Here is a 21,412-nt window from a genome sequence, read left to right as displayed (position 1 = left end):
CTTCTGTCAACCACTTACATGCTGTCATCTTTGAAATTGGCATTTAAGTAGGGTAGTCTTGGTGGGGTGTTTGTTCAGACGTGCCCTTTCTTTCCCCCAATGCAACTTGTTCTCGGTGTGCCATTGGTTTGTTATGTAGCCCAGAACCTGCTGAAGGTCCCTGTTGCTGCCATAAAAACAACCTGCCAATTGGGTATCACAGGAGACTGTGATTTTCACGATGTAATGCAATACATGCAGTATATTGCACAAGTACCCTAGGGACTAGCAGAAGGAAAGGAATAAAGTCATTAAAGTGTGATATCGTCAACAACATGTAAGTGGTTGTCAACATTGATATATACACAAACACGGGCTTCTCACAAAATTAGAATATCAAAAAGATAATTAATTTCAGTTCTTCAATACAAAAAGTGAAACTCGTACATTATATTGAGTCATTATACACGGTCATCTATTTCACGTGTTTATTTTTGTTGATGTTGATGATTATGGCTTACAGCCAATGAAAACCCAAAAGTGTGTAGACATCTGCGCTGACTTTGGTCTTGATAAAACATAGTGGACCTGCACCAGCAGATGTCATGGCTCCCGAAACCATCATTAGTTGTGGAAACTTCACACTAGACCTTGGAAATCAAGGTCCCAGAGTCTGGAGGAAGAGTGGAGAGGCCACAATCCAAGCTGCTGGAGGTCTAGTATGAAGTCTCCACAATCAGTGATGGTTTGGGGAGCCATGTCATCTGCTGGTGTAGGTCCATTGTGTTTTACCAAGACCAATGTCAGCGCAGCTGTCTACTAGGACATTTTAGAGCACTTCATGCTTCCCTCTGCCGACAAGCTTTTTGGATCTGCCGACAAGCTTTTTGGATATGCAAATGTCATTCTCCCGCAGGACTTGGCACCTGTCCACACTGCCAAAAGTACCAACACCTGGTGTACAAACATCAGTATGACTGTGCTTGATTGGCAGCAAACTCTCCTGACCTTAACCCCATAGAGGATTAATCTATGGAGTATTGTCAAGAGTAAGATGAGAGACACCAGACCCAACAATGCAGACGAGCTGAAGGCTGCTATCAAAGCGACCTGGGCTTTCATAACCCCTTAGCAGTTCCACAGGCTGATCGCCTCCATGCCACGCCGCATTGATGCAGTAATTGATGGAAAAGGAGCCCCGACCATGGATTGAGTGCATTTACAGAATAATAATAATAATGTTTATTTATATAGCGCCAACATATTCCACAGTGCTTTACAGTTTACAGAACATACATTTCAGTAGGCCAACATTTCAAATTTTAAAATCATTATTTCAAGCTGGTGTTATAAAGTATTCTAATTTACTGAGATAATGACTTTTGGGTTTTCATTGGCTGTAAGCCATAACCATCAACATTAACAGAAATAAACACGTGAAATAGATCACTCTGTGTGTAATGACTCTATAGAATATGAGATTCACTTTTTGTATTGAAGAACTGAAATAAATTCACTTATTGATGATATTCTAATTTTGCGAGATGCACCTGTGTGTGGAGATATATATACACATATACATACAGCTCTGGCAAAATTTAAGAGACCACTGCAAAATTTTCAGTTTGTATGATTATTCTCTTTATATTTTTGAGTAAAAATGTAAATTGTTTGTTAAACTACTGACAACATGTCTTCGAATTTCCAAGCACTAAATTTTGTATTTATTTTCATAAAATGAGAAATGGTCAAAAAAATGCAGTGCTTGCAGACCTCAAATAATGCTAAGAAAACAAGATCTTAATCATTTAGAATCAACAATACTAATGTTTTAACTCGGGAAGAGTTCAGAAATCAATATTTTGTGGAATAACCATGATTGTTAATCACAGCTTTCATGCGTCTTGGCTGCTTTCCACCAGTCTGTCACACTGCTTTTGGGTGACCTTATGCCATTCCTGGTACAAAAATGTAAGCAGTTCTTCTATGTTTGATGGCTTGTGACTATCCATCTTCCTCTTGATTACATTCCAGAGGTTTTCAATGGGGCTCAGGTCTAGAGATTGGGCTGGCCATGACAGGGATTTGATGTGGTGCTCCTTCATCCACACATTGATTGACCTAGCTGTGTGGCATGGTGCATTGTCCTGCTGGAAAAAACAGTCCTCAGAGTTGGGGAACATTGCCTGAGCAGAATAATATAATAATAAATTTTATTTCTATAGCGCCGACATATTCCGCAGAACTTTACATTTAGAGGGGATTTGTACAGACGATAGACATTACAGCATAACAATAATCACATAGATTATAACATACCAAGAGGAATGAGAGCCCTGCTCGCAAGCTTACAGTCTATGAGGAAAGAGGTAGACACGAAAGGTGGGTGGTAACAGTTGCCCTGATTGTATGGACCAGCCATAATGTTAAGTGTGTAACAGTACAGACACATAGGGCTAATGGATGCATAAAGCATGTGGGAACATGATACGGGGAACCTGGTTATGGTAAAACTTTTGGCTGTGCCACACAGGGATAGATTAGGTTAATGTTTTGAGGCGGTAGGTCAGTCTGAATAAATGCGTTTTCAGGGAACGCTTAAAATTGTGGGGATTGGGGACTAATCGTATTCACCTGGGAAGTGCATTCCAAAGAATTGGCACAGCACGTGTAAAGTCTTGGAGACGGGAGTGGGAGGTTCTGATTATTGAGGATGCTAACCTCAGGTCATCAGCAGAAGGAATCAACTGTTTTTCCAGGATAACCTTGTATGCAGTTTGATTCATATGTCCTTTGCAAAGATTAACCTGCTCAATTCCAGCCTTGCTGCAGCATCCCTAGATCATCACCGATCCTCCACCAAATTTCACAGTAGGTGCAAGACACTGGCTTGTACGCCTCCCAGGTCTCCGTCTAACCATTAGACGACCAGGTGTTGGGCAAAGCTGAAAATTAGACTCATCAGAGAAGATTACCTTAATCTAATTACCTTACTCCAGTCCTCTATGGTCCAATCCTTATGGTCTTTGGCAAACTTCAGCCAGGCGCTCTTTTGCTTCTCATTGATAAAAGGCTTTTTTATAGCTTTACATGACTTGAGGCCTGCCTCTAAGAGCCTGTTACGAACTGTTCTTGCCGTGCACTTCACCCCAGCTGCCATTTGCCATTCCTTTTGTAGGTCACTTGATGTCATCCTGCGGTTGCTGAGTGACATTCAAATAAGATGACAGTCATCCCAGTCAGTGAAGAGTAGTTTTCGCTCTCTGCCGGTCTGTAGCTTTGTTGTCCCCAATGTCTGCTGCTTGACCTTGTTGTAATGGACTGCCGTCTTAGAAATTTTAAGGATGGAGGCAACATGATGCTCACTGTATCTCTCTGCTAGTAAAGCCAGAATTGAGCCCTTCTTTTCCTCACTCAAGACTTTTCTTTTCAACTCCTTTGGCATGGTTAAAAGTTATTTTTTCATCCCTATTACTTTTGGGATATTACTAGCACTTGTTTTGCCATCCAGCTTGTCCTATTGTAAGAGGATTGTGAACACCACAGCAGGGTTTTCTGTACTTTCCTTCGTTAAATAAGATTTGGTTCAGGTGATCACCTAATCACAAGCACATTAAGTAGAATGAGGTGTAGTCTGTTTGGAATTCACCTGACACTGCAATGGAATGGCTGTCAGACATGTAGAGAGACTGATTTTTATAAAACTGTGCAGTGGTCTCTTAGGCCAGAGCTGTGTATATATACAACCACTGTCAAAAGTTATGGAATCAGCGGCCTTGGAGGATGTTCAGTTTAATTTTGTAGAAAAAAAAAAGCAGATCACAGACATGGCAGAAAACTAAAGTCATTTCAAATGGCAACTTTCTGGCTTTAAGAAACATTAAAAGAAATCAAGAACAAAAACTGGTAGTTAGTAATGATTAATTTTTTAACCAAGCATAGGGGAAAATTATGGAATCACCCTGTAAATTTTCATTTCCAAAACTAACACCTGCATCAAATTAGATCTGCTCGTTAGTCTGCATCTAAAAAGGAGTGATCACACCTTGGAGAGCTGTTGCACCAAGTGGACTGACATGGATCATGGCTCCAACACGAGAAATGTCAATTGAAACAAAGGAGAGGATTATCAAACTCTTAAAAGAGGGTAAATCATCACGCAATGTTGAAAAAGATGTTGGTTGTTCACAGTCAGCTGTCTCTAAAATCTGGACCAAATACAAACAACATGGGAAGGTTGTTAAAGGCAAACATACTGCTGGACCAAGGAAGACATCAAAGCGTCAAGACCGGAAACTTAAAGCAATATGTCTCAAAAACAAAAGTAGAAAAGAAGTACAGAAAAACGTGCACTCACAGCGTGAGTCAGTATCAAAAAAGGCTTTTATTAGACATACATATACCAAACAGGCAAATGTGCACAATGAAACATAATTAAAAACAAGTGAAAAGACATGCAGACTAGTGGATACATTATCATGATGAAATGCAAATTTATGTTCAAATGAATAAAGGGTAATACGTGAAAGTGATAAATCACTACTCAGCAGGAGAGGAAAACATGTGCAATGGGCGCACTCACAAAGATAGAAATGTATCAGAGCTGAATAGTACTAGCAGCTAATAATGAAGGAGTGATCCTTATTAGATAAAATAGGGTTAATCCATAATTCCGAGATAATAGCCAAAAAAATGGCAATACCGTATATACTCGAGTATAAGTCGAGTTTTTCAGCCCCCTTTTGGGGCTGAAAAAGACCCCCCTCGACTTATATTCGGGTCACGGTGCCAACCTGGTCCCCGTCATTTCCGCGGTCCCAGTCGTCTCCGCGGTCCCCGGTGTTCGTCTGCGGTCCCCTGCAGCGTCCTGGCGGCGGGTGATGATAGGGCCGCGGCGGCATTCAAAATCTCTGCGCGCCGCTCTCTCCCGTCCTCCGGCAGTGACGTGCAGGGGGCGCGATGACGTGGAAAGCACGCGCCCTCTGCCTGAGTCACTGAAGAGCCGGCGACGCTCAGGAGCAGCTGTCATCAACATAGGTGAGTATATAGTTTTTTTTTTTTTTTTTAATTCTAGCAGGGGCAGCGGCATGATAGGATTACCAGTAATCCTATCACTTTGGGGGCAGCATTACGGTATTTGGGCCACTATTCAATGTGCAGCATTTATGGGGGCATATGTTGTAAAGCATTATTTGGGCCAGCATTCACTGTGCAGCATTTTGGGGGCATACTGTATGTTGTGCAGCATTAAATTTACCAGCATCTTCGGCAATTCCCACCCTAGACTTATACTCGAGTCAATAATTTTTCCCAGGTTTTTGAGGAAAATTTAGGGGGGTCGACTTATACTTGGATCGACTTATACTCGAGTATATACGGTATATCAATGCTGAAAAGTACTAACAGCTAGTAATGGAGTGCTCCCTATTGGACTAAATGGAGTTAATCCATAATACCCAGATAATAGGCGCACTCACAAAAAAAAAAAAAGTTGGCAATATATCAAAGCTGAAAAATACTGTCAGCTAATAGTAAGGGAATTCTCCCCATTCGAGTGTATAGGGTTAATCCATAATGCCAAAGTTTTACTCTCGTGCTGTTCAGATGAAAGAAAAAACATGCAATATACAATCACATATAATTACCCAGAGATCACACTGTCCACAACGCCTCCAAAACAGGAAATGCACAACAAAACAAATGAGGAACGAATGGAAGGAAACTGGAGTCAACGTCTGTGACCGAACTGTAAGAAACCGCCTAAAGGAAATGGGATTTACATACAGAAAAGCTAAATGAAAGCCATCATTAACACCTAAACAGAAAAAAACAAGGTTACAATGGGCTAAGGAAAGGCAATCGTGGACTGTGGATGAAATTCATATTCAGTGATGAATCGCGAATCTGCATTGGGCAAGGTGATGATGCTGGAACTTTTGTTTGGTGCCGTTCCAATGAGATTTATAAAGATGACTGCCTGAAGAGAACATGCAAATTTCCACAGTCATTGATGATATGGGGCTGCATGTCAGGTAAAGGCACTGAGGAGATGGCTGTCATTACATCTTCAATAAATGCACAAGTTTATGTTGATATTTTGGACACTTTTGTTATCCCATCAGTTGAAAGGATGTTTGGGGATGATGAAATCATTTTTCAAGATGATAATGCATCCTGCCATAGAGCAAAAACTGTGAAAACATTCCTTGAAAAAAAGACACATAAGGTCAATGTCATGGCCTGCAAATAGTCCGGATTTCAATCCAATTGTAAATCTTTGGTGGAAGTGGAAGAAACTGGTCCATGACAAGGCTCCAACCTGCAAAGCTGATCTGGCAACAGCAATCAGAGAAAGTTGGAGCCAGATTGATGAAGAGTACTGTGTGACACTCATTAAGTCCATGCCTCAGAGACTGCAAGCTGTTAGAAAAGCCAGAGGTGGTGCAACAAAATACTAGTGATGTGTTGGAGTGTTTTTTTTGTTTGTTTTTAATGATTCCATAATTTTTTCTCTATGCTTGGTTTAAAAAACTAACCATTACTGACCACCACATTTTTTGTTCTTGATTAATTTTAGTGATTCTTAAAGCGAGAAAGTTGCCATTTGAATTGACTTTAGTCTTGTGCCATGTCTGTGATCTGCTTTTTTTCTACAAAATTAAACAACTGAATGAACATCCTCCAAGGCCGGTGATTCCATAATTTTTGCCAGGGGTTGTATATATCTCATCAGCAAAATTGCTCTCTATCAACTATGGAGACTCGAAGGTCAGTGGGTGTGTCTCCATGGGTTCAGTGATGGTCAATGGATCAGATCTGTATTCCTCCAGCTGGGGCTGTGGTCCCTTAAGCTGGCATCCTGTAGATTGTCTTAAATCTGTATTTCTCCGCTTGGAGCCATGGTTCTCTGGCTGCTGTTCTGTAGAGGCTCTCTGCAGAAGGATACCAGTTCTTTTTATACCCAGATCTGTCCTTCAGGTCATTTGGAAGGCGAGATGAGGACAACTCTCATTGTTTGAGTATTCAATCAATCTGCATAGTTTGTGAGGCAGTGTTTGCAAGTCGACAAGCTACCTGTACTGATACAATGGGTAATCAACATTTTCACAAACATCAAATGTTCAGTTACTTTGTGTCCCTGTCTCTCAAGACTAAACATCAATTCAAGAATCAACATTCAGGCTCATATGAACAATGGTCTATGTCCACTGACCTACTGAAAAATACGTCTGGCTTAATTAAGAATAAAAGCTATGTTGACACATCAACCTATAGAATTCATTCATGCCATGAACAAATACTAAGGATCTAAACACCAAAGTTACCTTCTTTTGCTCTCCCAAAACGTGCAATAAAAAGTAATCGAAACATCGTATCTACCCCAAATTAATATCATTAAATTCTAGAACTCACTACACCAACAATCCAACCCCTCACTCCTTTCAAATCTGAGTCCAACAAAATGGTGACATAAACCTATTTTTTTTTCCATTGTTTACAAAATCTGAACATTTTAATTACTGACCTGGAGAATCATGATGACTAAATTTTTTCAGTATGTAATGGTGTAATGTAATGGTGAATGGTGTCATTCAAAAGTACAACTCATGCCGCAAAATGCAAGCCTTCGTACGGCGATATCAGCGAAGACGATGTCAATGGAAAACAGTTAAAGGGAAAAAAAATTAATCTTGGTCATGGAGGCATATTTTCCTTACCTGCTGCCAGGGTCTCTCTCCATGCTGGGCAATAGGTGGAAGGGCAGGCTGGTGCACAGGCTGTCAGATATCTGGTACTGCATCACTGTCAGCTGAAGAGACAACACCGTTGGGCTGTGAACGCTTAGGGGGATGTTCAGCATTAGAGGAACCAAAAAAAAGTGACTCCTGTCCACAGGATGAGTGGTACTGGAGGCCGGCAACATTTATACTGCAGCCAGCCTACATTCTCACAGAAGCTGAGCCACATTTGCACCAGAGCCAAGCTACATTCGCCCTAGCTACATTCACACCGTATCCGAGCTACATTCACCCTAGCTATATTCACACCGGAGCCGAGCTACATTCGCCCTAGCTACATTCACACCGGAGATTAGCTACATTCGCCCTAGCTACATTCACACCGGAGCCGAGCTACATTCGCCCTAGCTACATTCACACTGGAGCCGAGCTATATTCGCCCTAGCTACATTCACACTGGAGCCGAGCTATATTCGCCCTAGCTACATTCACACCGGAGCCGAGCTATATTCGTCCTAGCTACATTCACACCGGAGCCGAGCTATATTCGCCCTAGCTACATTCACACCGGAGCCGAGCTACATTCGTCCTAGCTACATTCACCCTAGCTATATTCACACCGGAACCGAGCTACATTCGCCCTAGCTACATGCACACCGGAGCCGAGCTATATTCGCCCTAGCTACATTCACACCGGAGCCGAGCTACATTCGTCCTAGCTACATGCACACCGGAGCCGAGCTACATTCGTCCTAGCTACATGCACACCGGAGCCGAGCTATATTCGCCCTAGCTACATTCACACTGGAGCCGAGCTACGATCACACTGGAGCCGAGCTACATTCACACTGGAGCCGAGCTACATTCACACTGGAGCCGAGCTACATTCACACTGGAGCCGAAACAACCATATAGCCGAGCTACAACCCATAGACCAATGCAGTTTGTTGAACAAAGCAAACTTATTAATGTAACCCCTTCAAACTTTGCTGGTGTATAAATCTGTCATCAGTGGTGATAACTTTATTTTTTTTATTATCCGTGAAAGCCTATGACCAAAGCTATAAAATTATGAAGGTGAATTCTATACAAAAAAATATATTACTGTTCTCTTCATGTTACTTCTATTTCCATGTGGGAAAAACGGCTTCCCAATTGTGATTTCCCCTCAAAATAAACCGAAAGCTTAGTCAAAGAGTATTCAGAGTGGTATTTCATATGGATTTTGGAGCACAATTCGCTTTTAAAATGTATATTAAAAAATTTAATAAAATGTGTGAACGTACCTACGGCCATGTTCACACAATGCAATCATGCTTTTTTTTTGCCGCAGTTTTACAAAATTGCTGCAAAATTGTTGCTTATGTTGAACAGTTTTAGAAAATCACGGCAAAAACTCAGAGCGATCACATGGTGTGACAATAGTCTTTAAAAAAAAAAAATAAATAAATGTCACTGATGAGAGCCAACGCTGAAGCAGGGAAAGGCGAGTACAGCTGATTTTAGAATCATTACATGATGTAAGTGTAAGTTCATATGTTAAAAAAAAATTGAAGATGGTAAATCCCTTTTACACTAAGGGTATGTGCGCACGTTGCGGATTTGCCTGTGGAATTTTCTGTGCGGTTTCTGCATCTCTTGGCAGAAAACGCAGTGGAAATTCCGCACATTTTTTTGTGCGGATTTGAATGTGGCTTTGTCTGCGGATTTGTTAGCTCAATAAAGATGTACTACTGTAAAAGAAAAACAAATTTGTCTTTTTCAAGTCCTACCTCCATTGTTGATGTGTTTCCATTTCTGATTCTCCACCCACACGCTCTTCCTCCTGATATATTTGAATTTTAAAAACCTGCTGCGTTTTTTTCCACCAAATCTGCATGAAATCCACAAACATTTTTACCCCTGTGGATTTGTTGCGCATTTGAGTGCCTCAATGAAAGTCAATGGGGGAAAAACGCTGCAGATCCGCAAAAAGAAATGACATGCTGCGGGAAATAAAATGCTGCGAATCAGGATGGAATTTTCCGCAGCATGTGCACAACAATTCTGGATTCCCATTGAATAACCTTGCTTGAACAACCATTTGCAGATCTGGTGCAATTCCGCGCAGAAAATCCGCAACAAATACGCATCGTGCGCATATACCCTAATACTAATCAGTCTGAACAATGGCGCTCTGCATTTCTCACCTCGCCCTGAGGGGGGAGCACTTTTAAAATCCGGCTGATCTCAAACTCATCCAGTTTTACCGACTCGTGGAACTGACAGCTGTCCACCCGCACTGCAGAGCCGTAACCTGTAGGGGGCAATAAAATATTTATTCATTGTACTGATTTACATAGCGCCATTAATTCCACAGCGCTTTACAGACATTATTGGCACTGTCCCAAATGGGGCTCACAATCTAAGTTTCCTATCAGTATGTCTTTGGAATGCACTTGAGGCCGGGATTACACATGCGAGAAACATGGCCGAGTCTCGCATCTTAATGCGTGCGGCTGCATGTATTGCTATACGGCCGCACGCTCCGATCCGAGTGCTGGCGGCAGTGCAGGGTATTAAGATGCAAGACTCGGCCATGTTACTCGCATGTGTGATCCCGGCCTAAGGGGGGGTGTTATTTATCAGTGGAGTTAATGGGGGCGAGGAGGTAATTAAGGTAAGTGTTGGGGAGAAGACCTATTACTGACCTCTCAGCTCTGAGCTCCCGACACAGAACTCTTCACTAAGTCCAATTCTCAGCTCTGAAAAGAAAAAACACCGGGGTAACGTCCATCCCACTCGAGCTTCTCCGGACGGCTTTTGCTTACTAACCTGGACAGTTTTGGTAAAAGCTTTTTAGTCGCAATTCCCCCTGAACATCGGCTTTTAGCAAAGACCCCTGAGAAATAAAGAGAAAGTTACGGCAAGAAAGGCGGGTTATATACACCGCTAACCGGCGACTAGGCTCGGAGCGACTCTCAGATGGGTCGTCAGGGCACCACATGGTGTATAATCTTCAGTCAACCTCTTAATGACCAGCTCAGGTTTTATTTATTTATTTGTATGTTTTTCATTTTTTTGCCTGGTACTTTTTTTTAAACCCCTTATTGACCGAGCTAATTTTCACCTTCATGACCAGGCCGAATTTAAGAAGTCTGACCACTGTAATTTTATGTGGTTATAACTCTGGAACGCTTCAATGGATCACACGGATTCTGAGACTGTTTTTTCGTGACATATTGCACTTCATGATAGGGGTAAAATTTATTCGATTTGACCTGCATTCACGTGTGTGTGTGGGGGGGGGGGGGGGGGAAAAAATCACAATTTTGGTGAAACACTTTAAAAAAAACAGTCTATAAGTCTACTTTACATCTGCATCATTTTATATTGTCAGGATGTTAAAAGGGTTAAAAGTTTAGCAGCAACTTCTAATTTTTTCAGCAAATTTACAAAATCTGTTTCTTTAGGGACCTATTCAGATTCCAACTTTAAGGGGCCGATATATTGGAAACTCCCCAAAAGTGATACCATTTTAAAAACTGCACCCCTCAAATACTGCAAAATTTTTGTCAGGAATTTTTTTTTAACCCTTCAGGAGCTTCACAGGAATTAATGCAAAATGGAATGAAAAAAAAAAATACATTTAAATTTTACCTCTAAAATGTTCCTTCAGCCCCAACTTTTTTCATTTTTGCAAGAGGTTACACTAAGAAGTGGACCCACAGTTTGTTACCCACCTTCGTTCAAGCGCAGTGTGATACCCAACATGTGGAGGCTGAACCAATAGGCTGAAATCAATTCTACTCAATACTAATATTGATATATTATAATTATACTGTATTATTGATAATATTAATTGTATCACTTAATGTTGAGCAGAATTAAGTATGCTGACATTCCGCTATATATCATATGAACCCGAGTACAGCCCTTCCCCTATATACAGTGGGGCAAAAAAGTATTTAGTCAGTCAGCAATAGTGCAAGTTCCACCACTTAAAAAGATGAGAGGCGTCTGTAATTTACATCATAGGTAGACCTCAACTATGGGAGACAAACTGAGAAAAAAAAATCCAGAAAATCACATTCTGTTTTTTTTTCATTTTATTTGCATATTATGGTGGAAAATAAGTATTTGGTCAGAAACAAAATTTCATCTCAATACTTTGTGATATATCCTTTGTTGGCAATGACAGAGGTCAAACGTTTTCTGTAAATCTTCACAAGGTTGCCACACACTGTTGTTGGTATGTTGGCCCATTCCTCCATGCAGATCTCCTCTAGAGCAGTGATGTTTTTGGCTTTTCGCTTGGCAACACGGACTTTCAACTCCCTCCAAAGGTTTTCTATAGGGTTGAGATCTGGAGACTGGCTAGGCCACTCCAGGACCTTGAAATGCTTCTTACAAAGCCACTCCTTCGTTGCCCTGGCGGTGTGCTTTGGATCATTTTCATGTTGAAAGACCCAGCCACGTTTCATCTTCAATGCCCTTGCTGATGGAAGGAGGTTTGCACTCAAAATCTCACGATACATGGCCCCATTCATTCTTTCATGTACCCGGATCAGTCGTCCTGGCCCCTTTGCAGAGAAACAGCCCCAAAGCATGATGTTTCCACCACCATGCTTTACAGTAGGTATGGTGTTTGATGGATGCAACTCAGTATTCTTTTTCCTCCAAACACGACAAGTTGTGTTTCTACCAAACAGTTCCAGTTTGGTTTCATCAGACCATAGGACATTCTCCCAAAACTCCTCTGGATCATCCAAATGCTCTCTAGCAAACTTCAGACGGGCCCGGACATGTACAGGCTTAAGCAGTGGGACACGTCTGGCACTGCAGGATCTGAGTCCATGGTGGCGTAGTGTGTTACTTATGGTAGGCCTTGTTACATTGGTCCCAGCTCTCTGCAGTTCATTCACTAGGTCCCCCCACGTGGTTCTGGGATTTTTGCTCACCGTTCTTGTGATTATTCTGACCCCACGGGGTGGGATTTTGCGTGGAGCACCAGATCGAGGGAGATTATCAGTGGTCTTGTATGTCTTCCATTTTCTAATTATTGCTCCCACAGTTGATTTCTTCACTCCAAGCTGGTTGGCTATTGCAGATTCAGTCTTCCCAGCCTGGTGCAGGGCTACAATTTTGTTTCTGGTGTCCTTTGACAGCTCTTTGGTCTTCACCATAGTGGAGTTTGGAGTCAGACTGTTTGAGGGTGTGCACAGGTGTCTTTTTATACTGATAACAAGTTTAAACAGGTGCCATTACTACAGGTAATGAGTGGAGGAAAGAGGAGACTCTTAAAGAAGAAGTTACAGGTCTGTGAGAGCCAGAAATCTTGATTGCTTGTTTCTGACCAAATACTTATTTTCCACCATAATATGCAAATAAAATGAAAAAAAAAAACAGACAATGTGATTTTCTGGATTTTTTTTTCTCAGTTTGTCTCCCATAGTTGAGGTCTACCTATGATGTAAATTACAGACGCCCCTCATCTTTTTAAGTGGTGGAACTTGCACTATTGCTGACTGACTAAATACTTTTTTGCCCCACTGTACACTGCATAAGCCCCACACAGTCTCCCCCATATACAGCATAAGCCACACACAGCCTCCCTATATACACTGCATGAGCCCCACACAGCCTCCCCATGTACTGCATGAGCCCCAGTTTCCCCATATACTGCATGAGCCTCACACAGCCTCCCTATAATACTGCATTAGCCCCACACAGCCTCCCTATATTCAGCATGAGCCCCACACAGCCTCCCCATATACTGCATGAGCCCCACACAGCCTCCCCATATACTGCATGAGTCCCACACAGCCTCCCCATATACTGCATGAGTCCCACACAGCCTCCCCATATACTGCATGAGTCCCACACAGCCTCCCCATATACTGCATGAGCCCCACACAGCCTCCCCATATACAGCATGAGTCCCACACAGCCTCCCCATATACTGCATGAGCCCCACACAGCCTCCCCATATACTGCATGAGCCCCACACAGCCTCCCCATATACTGCATGAGCCCCACACAGCCTTCACCATATACAGCTTGAGCCCCACAGCCTCCCTATAATACTGCATGAGCCCCACACAGCCTCCCTATAATACTGCATGAGCCTCACACAGCCTCCCCCATATACAGCAAGAGCCCCACAGCCTCCCTATAATACTGCATGAGCCCCACACAGCCTCCCTATATACACTGCATGAGCCCCACACAGCCTCCCTATATATACTGCATGAGCCCCACACAGCCTCCCACATATAAAGCTTGAGCCCCACACAGCCTCCCTATAATATTGCATGAGCCCCACACAGCCTCCCTATATACAGCATGAACCCACACAGCCTCCCTATAATACTGCATGAGCCCCACACAGCCTCCCCCATATACACCATGAGCTCCACACAGCCTCCCCTATATACAGCATGAGCCCCACGCAGTCTCCCCTATATACACTGCATGAGCCCCACACAGCCCTCCTATATACACAGCATGAGCCCCACACAGCCTCCCCATATACACTGCATGAGCCTCACACAGCCTCCCTATATACACTGCATGAGCCCCACACAGCCTCCCCATATACACTGCATGAGCCCCACACAGCCTCCCCATATACACTGCATGAGCGCCACAGACTCCCCATATACACTGCAGGAGCCTCACACAGCCTCCCTATATATACAGTCCCACACAGCCCACCTATAATTCTGCATGAGCCCCACACAGTCTCCCCTATATATACTGCATGAGCCCCACACAGCCTCCCTATATACACTGCATGAGCCCCACACAGTCTCCCCCATATATAGCATAAGCCACACAGCCTCCCTATATAAACTGCATGAGTCCCACACAGCTTCTTCATGTACTGCATAAGCCTGTTTCCCCATATACTGCATGAGCCTCACACAGCCTCCCCATGTACTGCATGAGCCCCAGTTTCTCCATATACTGCATGAGCCTCACACAGCCTCCCTATAATACTGCATTAGCCCCACACAGCCTCCCCCATATACTGCATGAGCCCCACACAGCCTCCCTATATTCAGCATGAGCCCCACAGCCTCCCTATAATACTGCATGAGCCCCACACAGCCTCCCTAAATACAGCATGAGCCCCACACAGCCTCCCCATATACACTGCATGAGCCCCACATAGCCTTCCTATATACACTGCATGAGCCCCACACAGCCTCCCCAAATACACTGCATGAGCCTCACACAACTTCCCTATATATACTGCATGAGCCCCACACAGCCTCCCCCATATACAGTATGAACCCCACACAGCCTCCCCCATATACAGTATGAACCCCACACAGCCTCCCCCATATACAGCATGAACCCACACAGCCTCCCTATAATACTGCATGAGACCCACACAGCCTCCCCATATACAATGCATGAGCCCCACATAGTCTTCCTATATACACTGCATGAGCCCCACACAGCCTCCCCATATACACTGCATGAGCCTCACACAGCATCCCTATATATACTGCATGAGCCCCACACAGCCTCCCTATATATACTGCATGAGCCCCACACAGCCTCCCTATATATACTGCATGAACCCCTCACAGCCTCCCCCACATACAGCATGAGCCCCACAGCCTCCTCATAAACACTGCATGAGCCCCACACAGCCTTCCTATATACACTGCATGAGCCCCACACAGCCTCCCCATAAACACTGCATGAGCCTCACACAGCCTCCCTATATATACTGCATGAGCCCCACACAGCCTCCCTATATACAGTTGTGGCCAAAAGTATTGACACCCCTGCAATTCTGTCAGATAATACTCAGTTTCTTCCTGAAAATGATTGCAAACACAAATTCTTTGGTATTATTATCTTCATTTAATTTGTCTTAAATTAAAAAACACAAAAAGAATTGTCCTAAAGCTAAATTGGATATAATTCCACACCAAACATAAAAAAGAGGGTGGACAAAAGTATTGGCACTGTTCGAAAAATCATGTGATGCTTCTCTAATTTGTGTAATTAACAGCACCTGTAACTTACCTGTGGCACCTAACAGGTGTTGGCAATAACTAAATCACACTTGCAGCCAGTTGACATGGATTAAAGTTGACTCAACCTCTGTCCGGTGTCCTTGTGTGTACCACATCGAGCATGGAGAAAAGAAAGAAGACCAAAGAACTGTCTGAGGAATTGAGGAACCAAATTGTGAGGAAGCATGAGCAATCTCAAGGCTACAAGTCTATCTCCAAAGACCTGAATGTTCCTGTGTCTACCGTGCGCAGTGTCATCAAGAAGTTTGAAGCCCATGGCACTGGCTAACCTCCCTAGATGTGGACGGAAAAGAAAAATTGACAAGATTTCAACGCAAGATTGTGCGGATGTTGGATAAAGAACCTCGACTAAGATCCAAAGAAGTTCATGCTGCCCTGCAGTCCGAGGGTACAACAGTGTCAACCCGTACTATCCGTCAGCGTCTGAATGAAAAGAGATTGTATGGTAGGAGACCCAGGAAGACCCCACTTCTTACCCCGAGACATAAAAAAGCCAGGCTGGAATTTGCCAAAACTTACCTGAAAAATCCTAAAACGTTTTGGAAGAATGTTCTCTGGTCAGATGAGACAAAAGTAGAGCTTTTTGGGCAAAGGCATCAACATAGAGTTTACAGGAGAAAAAAAGAGGCATTCAAAGAAAAAAAACACGGTCCCTACAATCAAACATGGCGGAGGTTCCCTGATGTTTTGGGGTTGCTTTGCTGCCTCTGGCACTGGACTGCTTGACCGTGTGCATGGCATTATGAAGTCAGAAGACTATCAACAAATTTTGCAGCATAATGTAGGGCCCAGTGTGAGAAAGCTGGGTCTCCCTCAGAGGTCATGGGTCTTCCAGCAGGACAATGACCCAAAACACACTTCAAAAAGCACTAGAAAATGGTTTGAGAGAAAGCACTGGAGACTTCTAAGGTGGCCAGCAATGAGTCCAGACCTGAATCCCATAGAACACCTGTGGAGAGATCTAAAAATGGCAGTTTGGAGAAGGCACCCTTCAAATATCAGGGACCTGGAGCAGTTTGCCAAAGAAGAATGGTCTAAAATTCCAGCAGAGCATTGTAAGAAACTCATTGATGGTTACCGGAAGCGGTTGGTCGCAGTTATTTTGGCTAAAGGTTGTGCAACCAAGTATTAGGCTGAGGGTGCCAATACTTTTGCCTGGCCCATTTTTGGAGTTTTGTGTGAAATGATCAATGTTTTGCTTTTTGCTTCATTCTCTTTTGTGTTTTTTCATTTAAAACAAATTAAATGAAGATAATACCAAAGAATTTGTGATTGCAATCATTTTCAGGAAGAAACTGAGCATTATCTGACAGAATTGCAGGGGTGTCAATACTTTTGGCAACTGTACTGTATACTGCATAAGCCCCTCACAGCCTCCCCCATATACAGCATGAGCCCCACAGCCTCCTCATATACACTGCATGAGCCCCACACAGCCTTCCTATATACACTGTATGAGCCCCACACAGTCTACCTATATATATATATATATATATATATATATATATATATATATATATATATATATATATATATATATACACATACACACATATACATACACACTCACTGGCCACTTTATTAGGTACACCTGTCCAACTGTGTGTTAAGACTTAATTTCTAATCAGCCAATCACATGGCGGCAACTCACTGCATTTAGGCATGTAGACATGGTCAAGACAATCTCCTGCAGTTCAAACCGAGCATCAGTATGGGGAAGAAAGGTGATTTGAGTGCCTTTGAACGTGGCATGATTGTTGGTGCCAGAAGGGCTGGTCTGAGAATTTCAGAAACTGCTGATCTACTGGGATTTTCACGCACAACCATCTCTAGGGTTTACAGAGAATGTTCCGAAAAAGAAAAAAAATCCAGTGAGCGGCAGTTCTGTGGCCGGAAATGCCATGTTGATGCCAGAGGTCAGAGGAGAATGGGCAGACTGGTTCGAGCTGATAGAAAGGCAACAGTGACTCAAATTGCCACCCGTTACAACCAAGGTAGGCAGAAGAGCATCTCTGAACGCACAGTGCGTCGAACTTTGAGGCAGATGGGCTACAGCAGCAGAAGACCACACTGGGTACCACTCCTCTCAGCTAAGAACAGGAAACTGAGGCTACAATTTGCACAAGCTCATCGAAATTGGACAGTAGAAGATTGGAAAAACGTTGCCTGGTCTGATGAGTCTCGATTTCTGCTGCGACATTCGGATGGTAGGGTCAGAATTTGGCGTAAACAACATGAAAGCATGGATCCATCCTGCCTTGTATCAACGGTTCAGGCTGGTGGTGGTGGTGTCATGGTGTGGGGAATTTTTTCTGGGCACTCTTTGGGCCCCTTGGTACCAATTGAGCATCGTTGCAACGCCACAGCCTACCTGAGTATTGTTGCTGACCATGTCCATCCCTTTATGACCACAATGTACCCAACATCTGATGGCTACTTTCAGCAGGATAATGCGCCATGTCATAAAGCTCGAATCATCTCAGATTGGTTTCTTGAACATGAGAATGAGTTTACTGTACTCAAATGGCCTCCTCAGTCACCAGATCTCAATCCAATAGAGCATCTTTGGGATGTGGTGGAACGGGAGATTCGCATCAGGGATGTGCAGCCGACAAATCTGCGCCAACTGTGTGATGCCATCATGTCAATATGGTCCAAAATCTCTGAGGAATGCTTCCAGCACCTTGTTGAATCTCTGCCACGAAGAATTGAGGCAGTTCTGAAGGCAAAAGGGGGTCCAACCCCTTACTAGCATGGTGTACCTAATAAAGTGGCCAGTGAGTATATATATATATATATATATATATATACACACACACTGCATGAGCCCCACGCAGCCTCCCCATAGACACTGCATGAGCCCCACGCAGCCTCCCCATATACAGCATGAGCCCCACACAGCCCCCTATATACAGCATGAACCCACACAGCCTCCCTATAATACTGCATGAGCAGGCTCCCCCGTATACACCATGAGCCCCATAGCCTCCCCATATACAGCATGAGCCTCACACAGCCTCCCCATATACAGTGCATGAGCCCCACACAACCTCCCCATATACACTGCATGAGCTCCACACAGCCTCCCTATATATACTGCATGAGCCCCACACAGCCTCCCTATATATACTGCATGAGCCCCACGCAGCCTCCGCATATACACTGCATGAGCCCCACACAGCCTCCGCATATACACTGCATGAGCCTCACACAACCTCCCTATATATACTGCATGAGTCCCTCACAGCCTCCCCCATATACAGCAGGAGCCCCACAGCCTCCTCATATACACTGCATGAGCCCCACACAGCCTCCCTATATATACTGCATGAGCCCCACACAGCCTCCCTATATATACTGCATGAGCCCCACACAGTCTATGTATATATACTGCATGAGCCCCACACAGTCTATGTATATATACTGCATGAGCCCCACGCAGCCTCCATATACTGCATGAGCCCCACGCAGCCTCCCCATATACACTGCATGAGCCCCACACAGCCTCCCCCATATACAGCATGAGCCCCACACAGCCTCCACCATATACATTGCATGAGCCCCACGCAGCCTCCCCATATACACTGCATGAGCCCCACACATCCTCCCCATATACAGCATGAGCCCCACACAGCCTCCCCCATATACAATGCATGAGCCCCACACATCCTCCCCATATACAGCATGAGCCCCACACAGCCTCCCATATACATTGCATGAGCCCCACGCAGCCTCCCCATATACACTGCATGAGCTCCACACAGCCTCCCCATATACACTGCATGAACCTCACACAGCCTCCCTATATATACACTGCATGAGCCCCACACAACCTCCCTGTTAGCGTGGGTGGTCAGGAGCGGGAGCTCCGAGAGTGGACCCTCTGGACCGTGGCACCGAGGGACCCCGGGCGAGCTGCCAGGTGGAACCGACCCCTATACAGGGACCGTTAGGAGCAGGCCCAGGGGTTCGAGTACCACGGTAGCCGGTACCGAGAGGGGCGGCTCAGGATGGACCGGAGTAAGACTGAGACTGGAGTAGGACGGCAGGAGCACTGAAGACAGGACTGGAGTAGGACGGCAGGAACACAAGGCAGGACTGGAGTAGGACGGCAGGAACAGTGAAGGCAGGACTGGAGTAGGACGGCAGGAACACAAGGCAGGACTGGAGTAGGACGACAGGAACACGGGTAGCAGGACTGAGAAGCTGCTGTGAGGAGCAGCCGAGACAGGAACTGCAGGAGCAGAGTGTGCACGATGGAGCGAGGCCAGAGTGTCAGGAAACACAACGATCAGGCGCCTCCCTCAGGGGGAAGCGGCCTGATATGGCCCCGTCTGGTCAGCCATTGGTCCAAATGTGCTTCCGGGTCAGGGCACAGCCGGAGCATAAGAAGCAGGAAGGAGGCGCGGCCGCGGCCTATGGCGCATGCGCATAGCATGCAGGGAAGGCATCGGTCGCGGGTCTGTCTCAGATGACCGCCGCGGCCGTCGGGTGGAGAGAGGCTGCGGCGTGGGAGCGGAGGGCGACTGCGGCGTGGAAGCGGAGGCCGGGTGAGTATGGCGGAGCGGTGTAACAGTACCCCCTCCCCTAAGCCGCCCCCCCCGGAGATTAACAAGAAACCTCTTGAGGATACGGGGAGCATTAATATTCTCCCGAGGCTCCCAGGATCTCTCCTCAGGACCAAAGCCCTTCCAATCAACGAGAAAGAAAGTCCTACCTCTAACCCTTTTCACAGCGAGGATGTCCTGCACTTCAAAAACGTTGTCGGCACCCACCGGCTGAGGACCAAGATCAAGCGAGGAATGGAAACGATTCAGCACCACAGGCTTCAGGAGAGAGACGTGAAAGGTGTTCGGGATCCGGAGCGAAGCAGGCAACCTCAATTTGTAGGCAACTTCGTTAATACGTCCCAGAATTTCAAACGGACCGATGTAGCGTGGACCCAACTTGTAGGAGGGCAGTTTTAGTCGGACGAAAGACCAGACCTTATCGCCAACACGATACGGAGGAGAATCCAACCTCTTTTTGTCTGCATAGTTCTTCATCTGATCAGCGGATCTCTTGAGTGATGTGTTGGTCTCAGCCCAAATCTTAGAAAATTCCGAGGACAAGGCATTGGCCGCGGGTACCTCCGAGGCAGGGGTTATCGGAAGAGGGACACCAGGATGTCTGCCAAAAACAATGAAAAACGGAGACTTGGCCGAAGACTCACCAGCATGGTTGTTATAAGCGAACTCTGCCCAGGGGAGTAAGCTGACCCAATCGTTCTGGTGGGCGTTAGAGAAGTGGCGTAAGTATCCCGTAAGCGTCTGGTTGGTACGCTCTACTTGTCCGTTGGACTGTGGATGGTAGGCCGAGGAGAAGTCGAGGGAAACGTTCATAAGCTTACAAAGCGAACGCCAGAACTTGGAGGTAAACTGAACCCCTCGGTCAGACACAATGCGTCGAGGTAGTCCATGAAGCCTGAAGACTTGATGAATGAAGATCTCGGCCAGCTCCGGCGCTGAGGGAAGACCGGGCAGAGGGATGAAGTGAGCCATCTTGGAAAAACGATCCACCACCACCAGAATGACTGAGCAGCCCGCAGAGCAGGGTAGGTCGGTGATGAAATCCATGGCGATGTTCTCCCAAGGAACCGTAGGGACAGGCAACGGAAGC

General features: G+C 45.0%; 1 protein-coding gene across 5 annotated transcripts in view; it reads right to left on the bottom strand.

Moving 5' to 3' along the window:
- Positions 1 to 21,412, bottom strand: part of AP4M1 (adaptor related protein complex 4 subunit mu 1) — a 48,308-nt gene that overhangs the window by 1,506 nt on the left and 25,390 nt on the right. For all 5 annotated transcript variants that reach the window (XM_073551655.1, XM_073551654.1, XM_073551658.1 and 2 more), the window contains 4 exons: positions 10,533 to 10,599; positions 10,409 to 10,462; positions 9,908 to 10,014; positions 7,698 to 7,789 (listed from right to left, as the gene is read on the bottom strand). In XM_073551655.1, coding sequence (XP_073407756.1) covers positions 7,698 to 7,789; positions 9,908 to 10,014; positions 10,409 to 10,462; positions 10,533 to 10,599 — 320 coding nt within the window. The remainder of the gene's footprint in view (positions 1 to 7,697; positions 7,790 to 9,907; positions 10,015 to 10,408; positions 10,463 to 10,532; positions 10,600 to 21,412) is intronic.

Source organism: Dendrobates tinctorius, unplaced genomic scaffold (assembly GCF_039654945.1).
Source record: "Dendrobates tinctorius isolate UK_male_01 unplaced genomic scaffold, ASM3965494v1 ptg000178l, whole genome shotgun sequence".
In the NCBI taxonomy this organism is placed as follows: Eukaryota; Metazoa; Chordata; class Amphibia; order Anura; family Dendrobatidae; genus Dendrobates; species Dendrobates tinctorius.
Note: the sequence above shows the minus strand (reverse complement) of the source record. Positions and strands in the feature narration are given on the sequence as shown.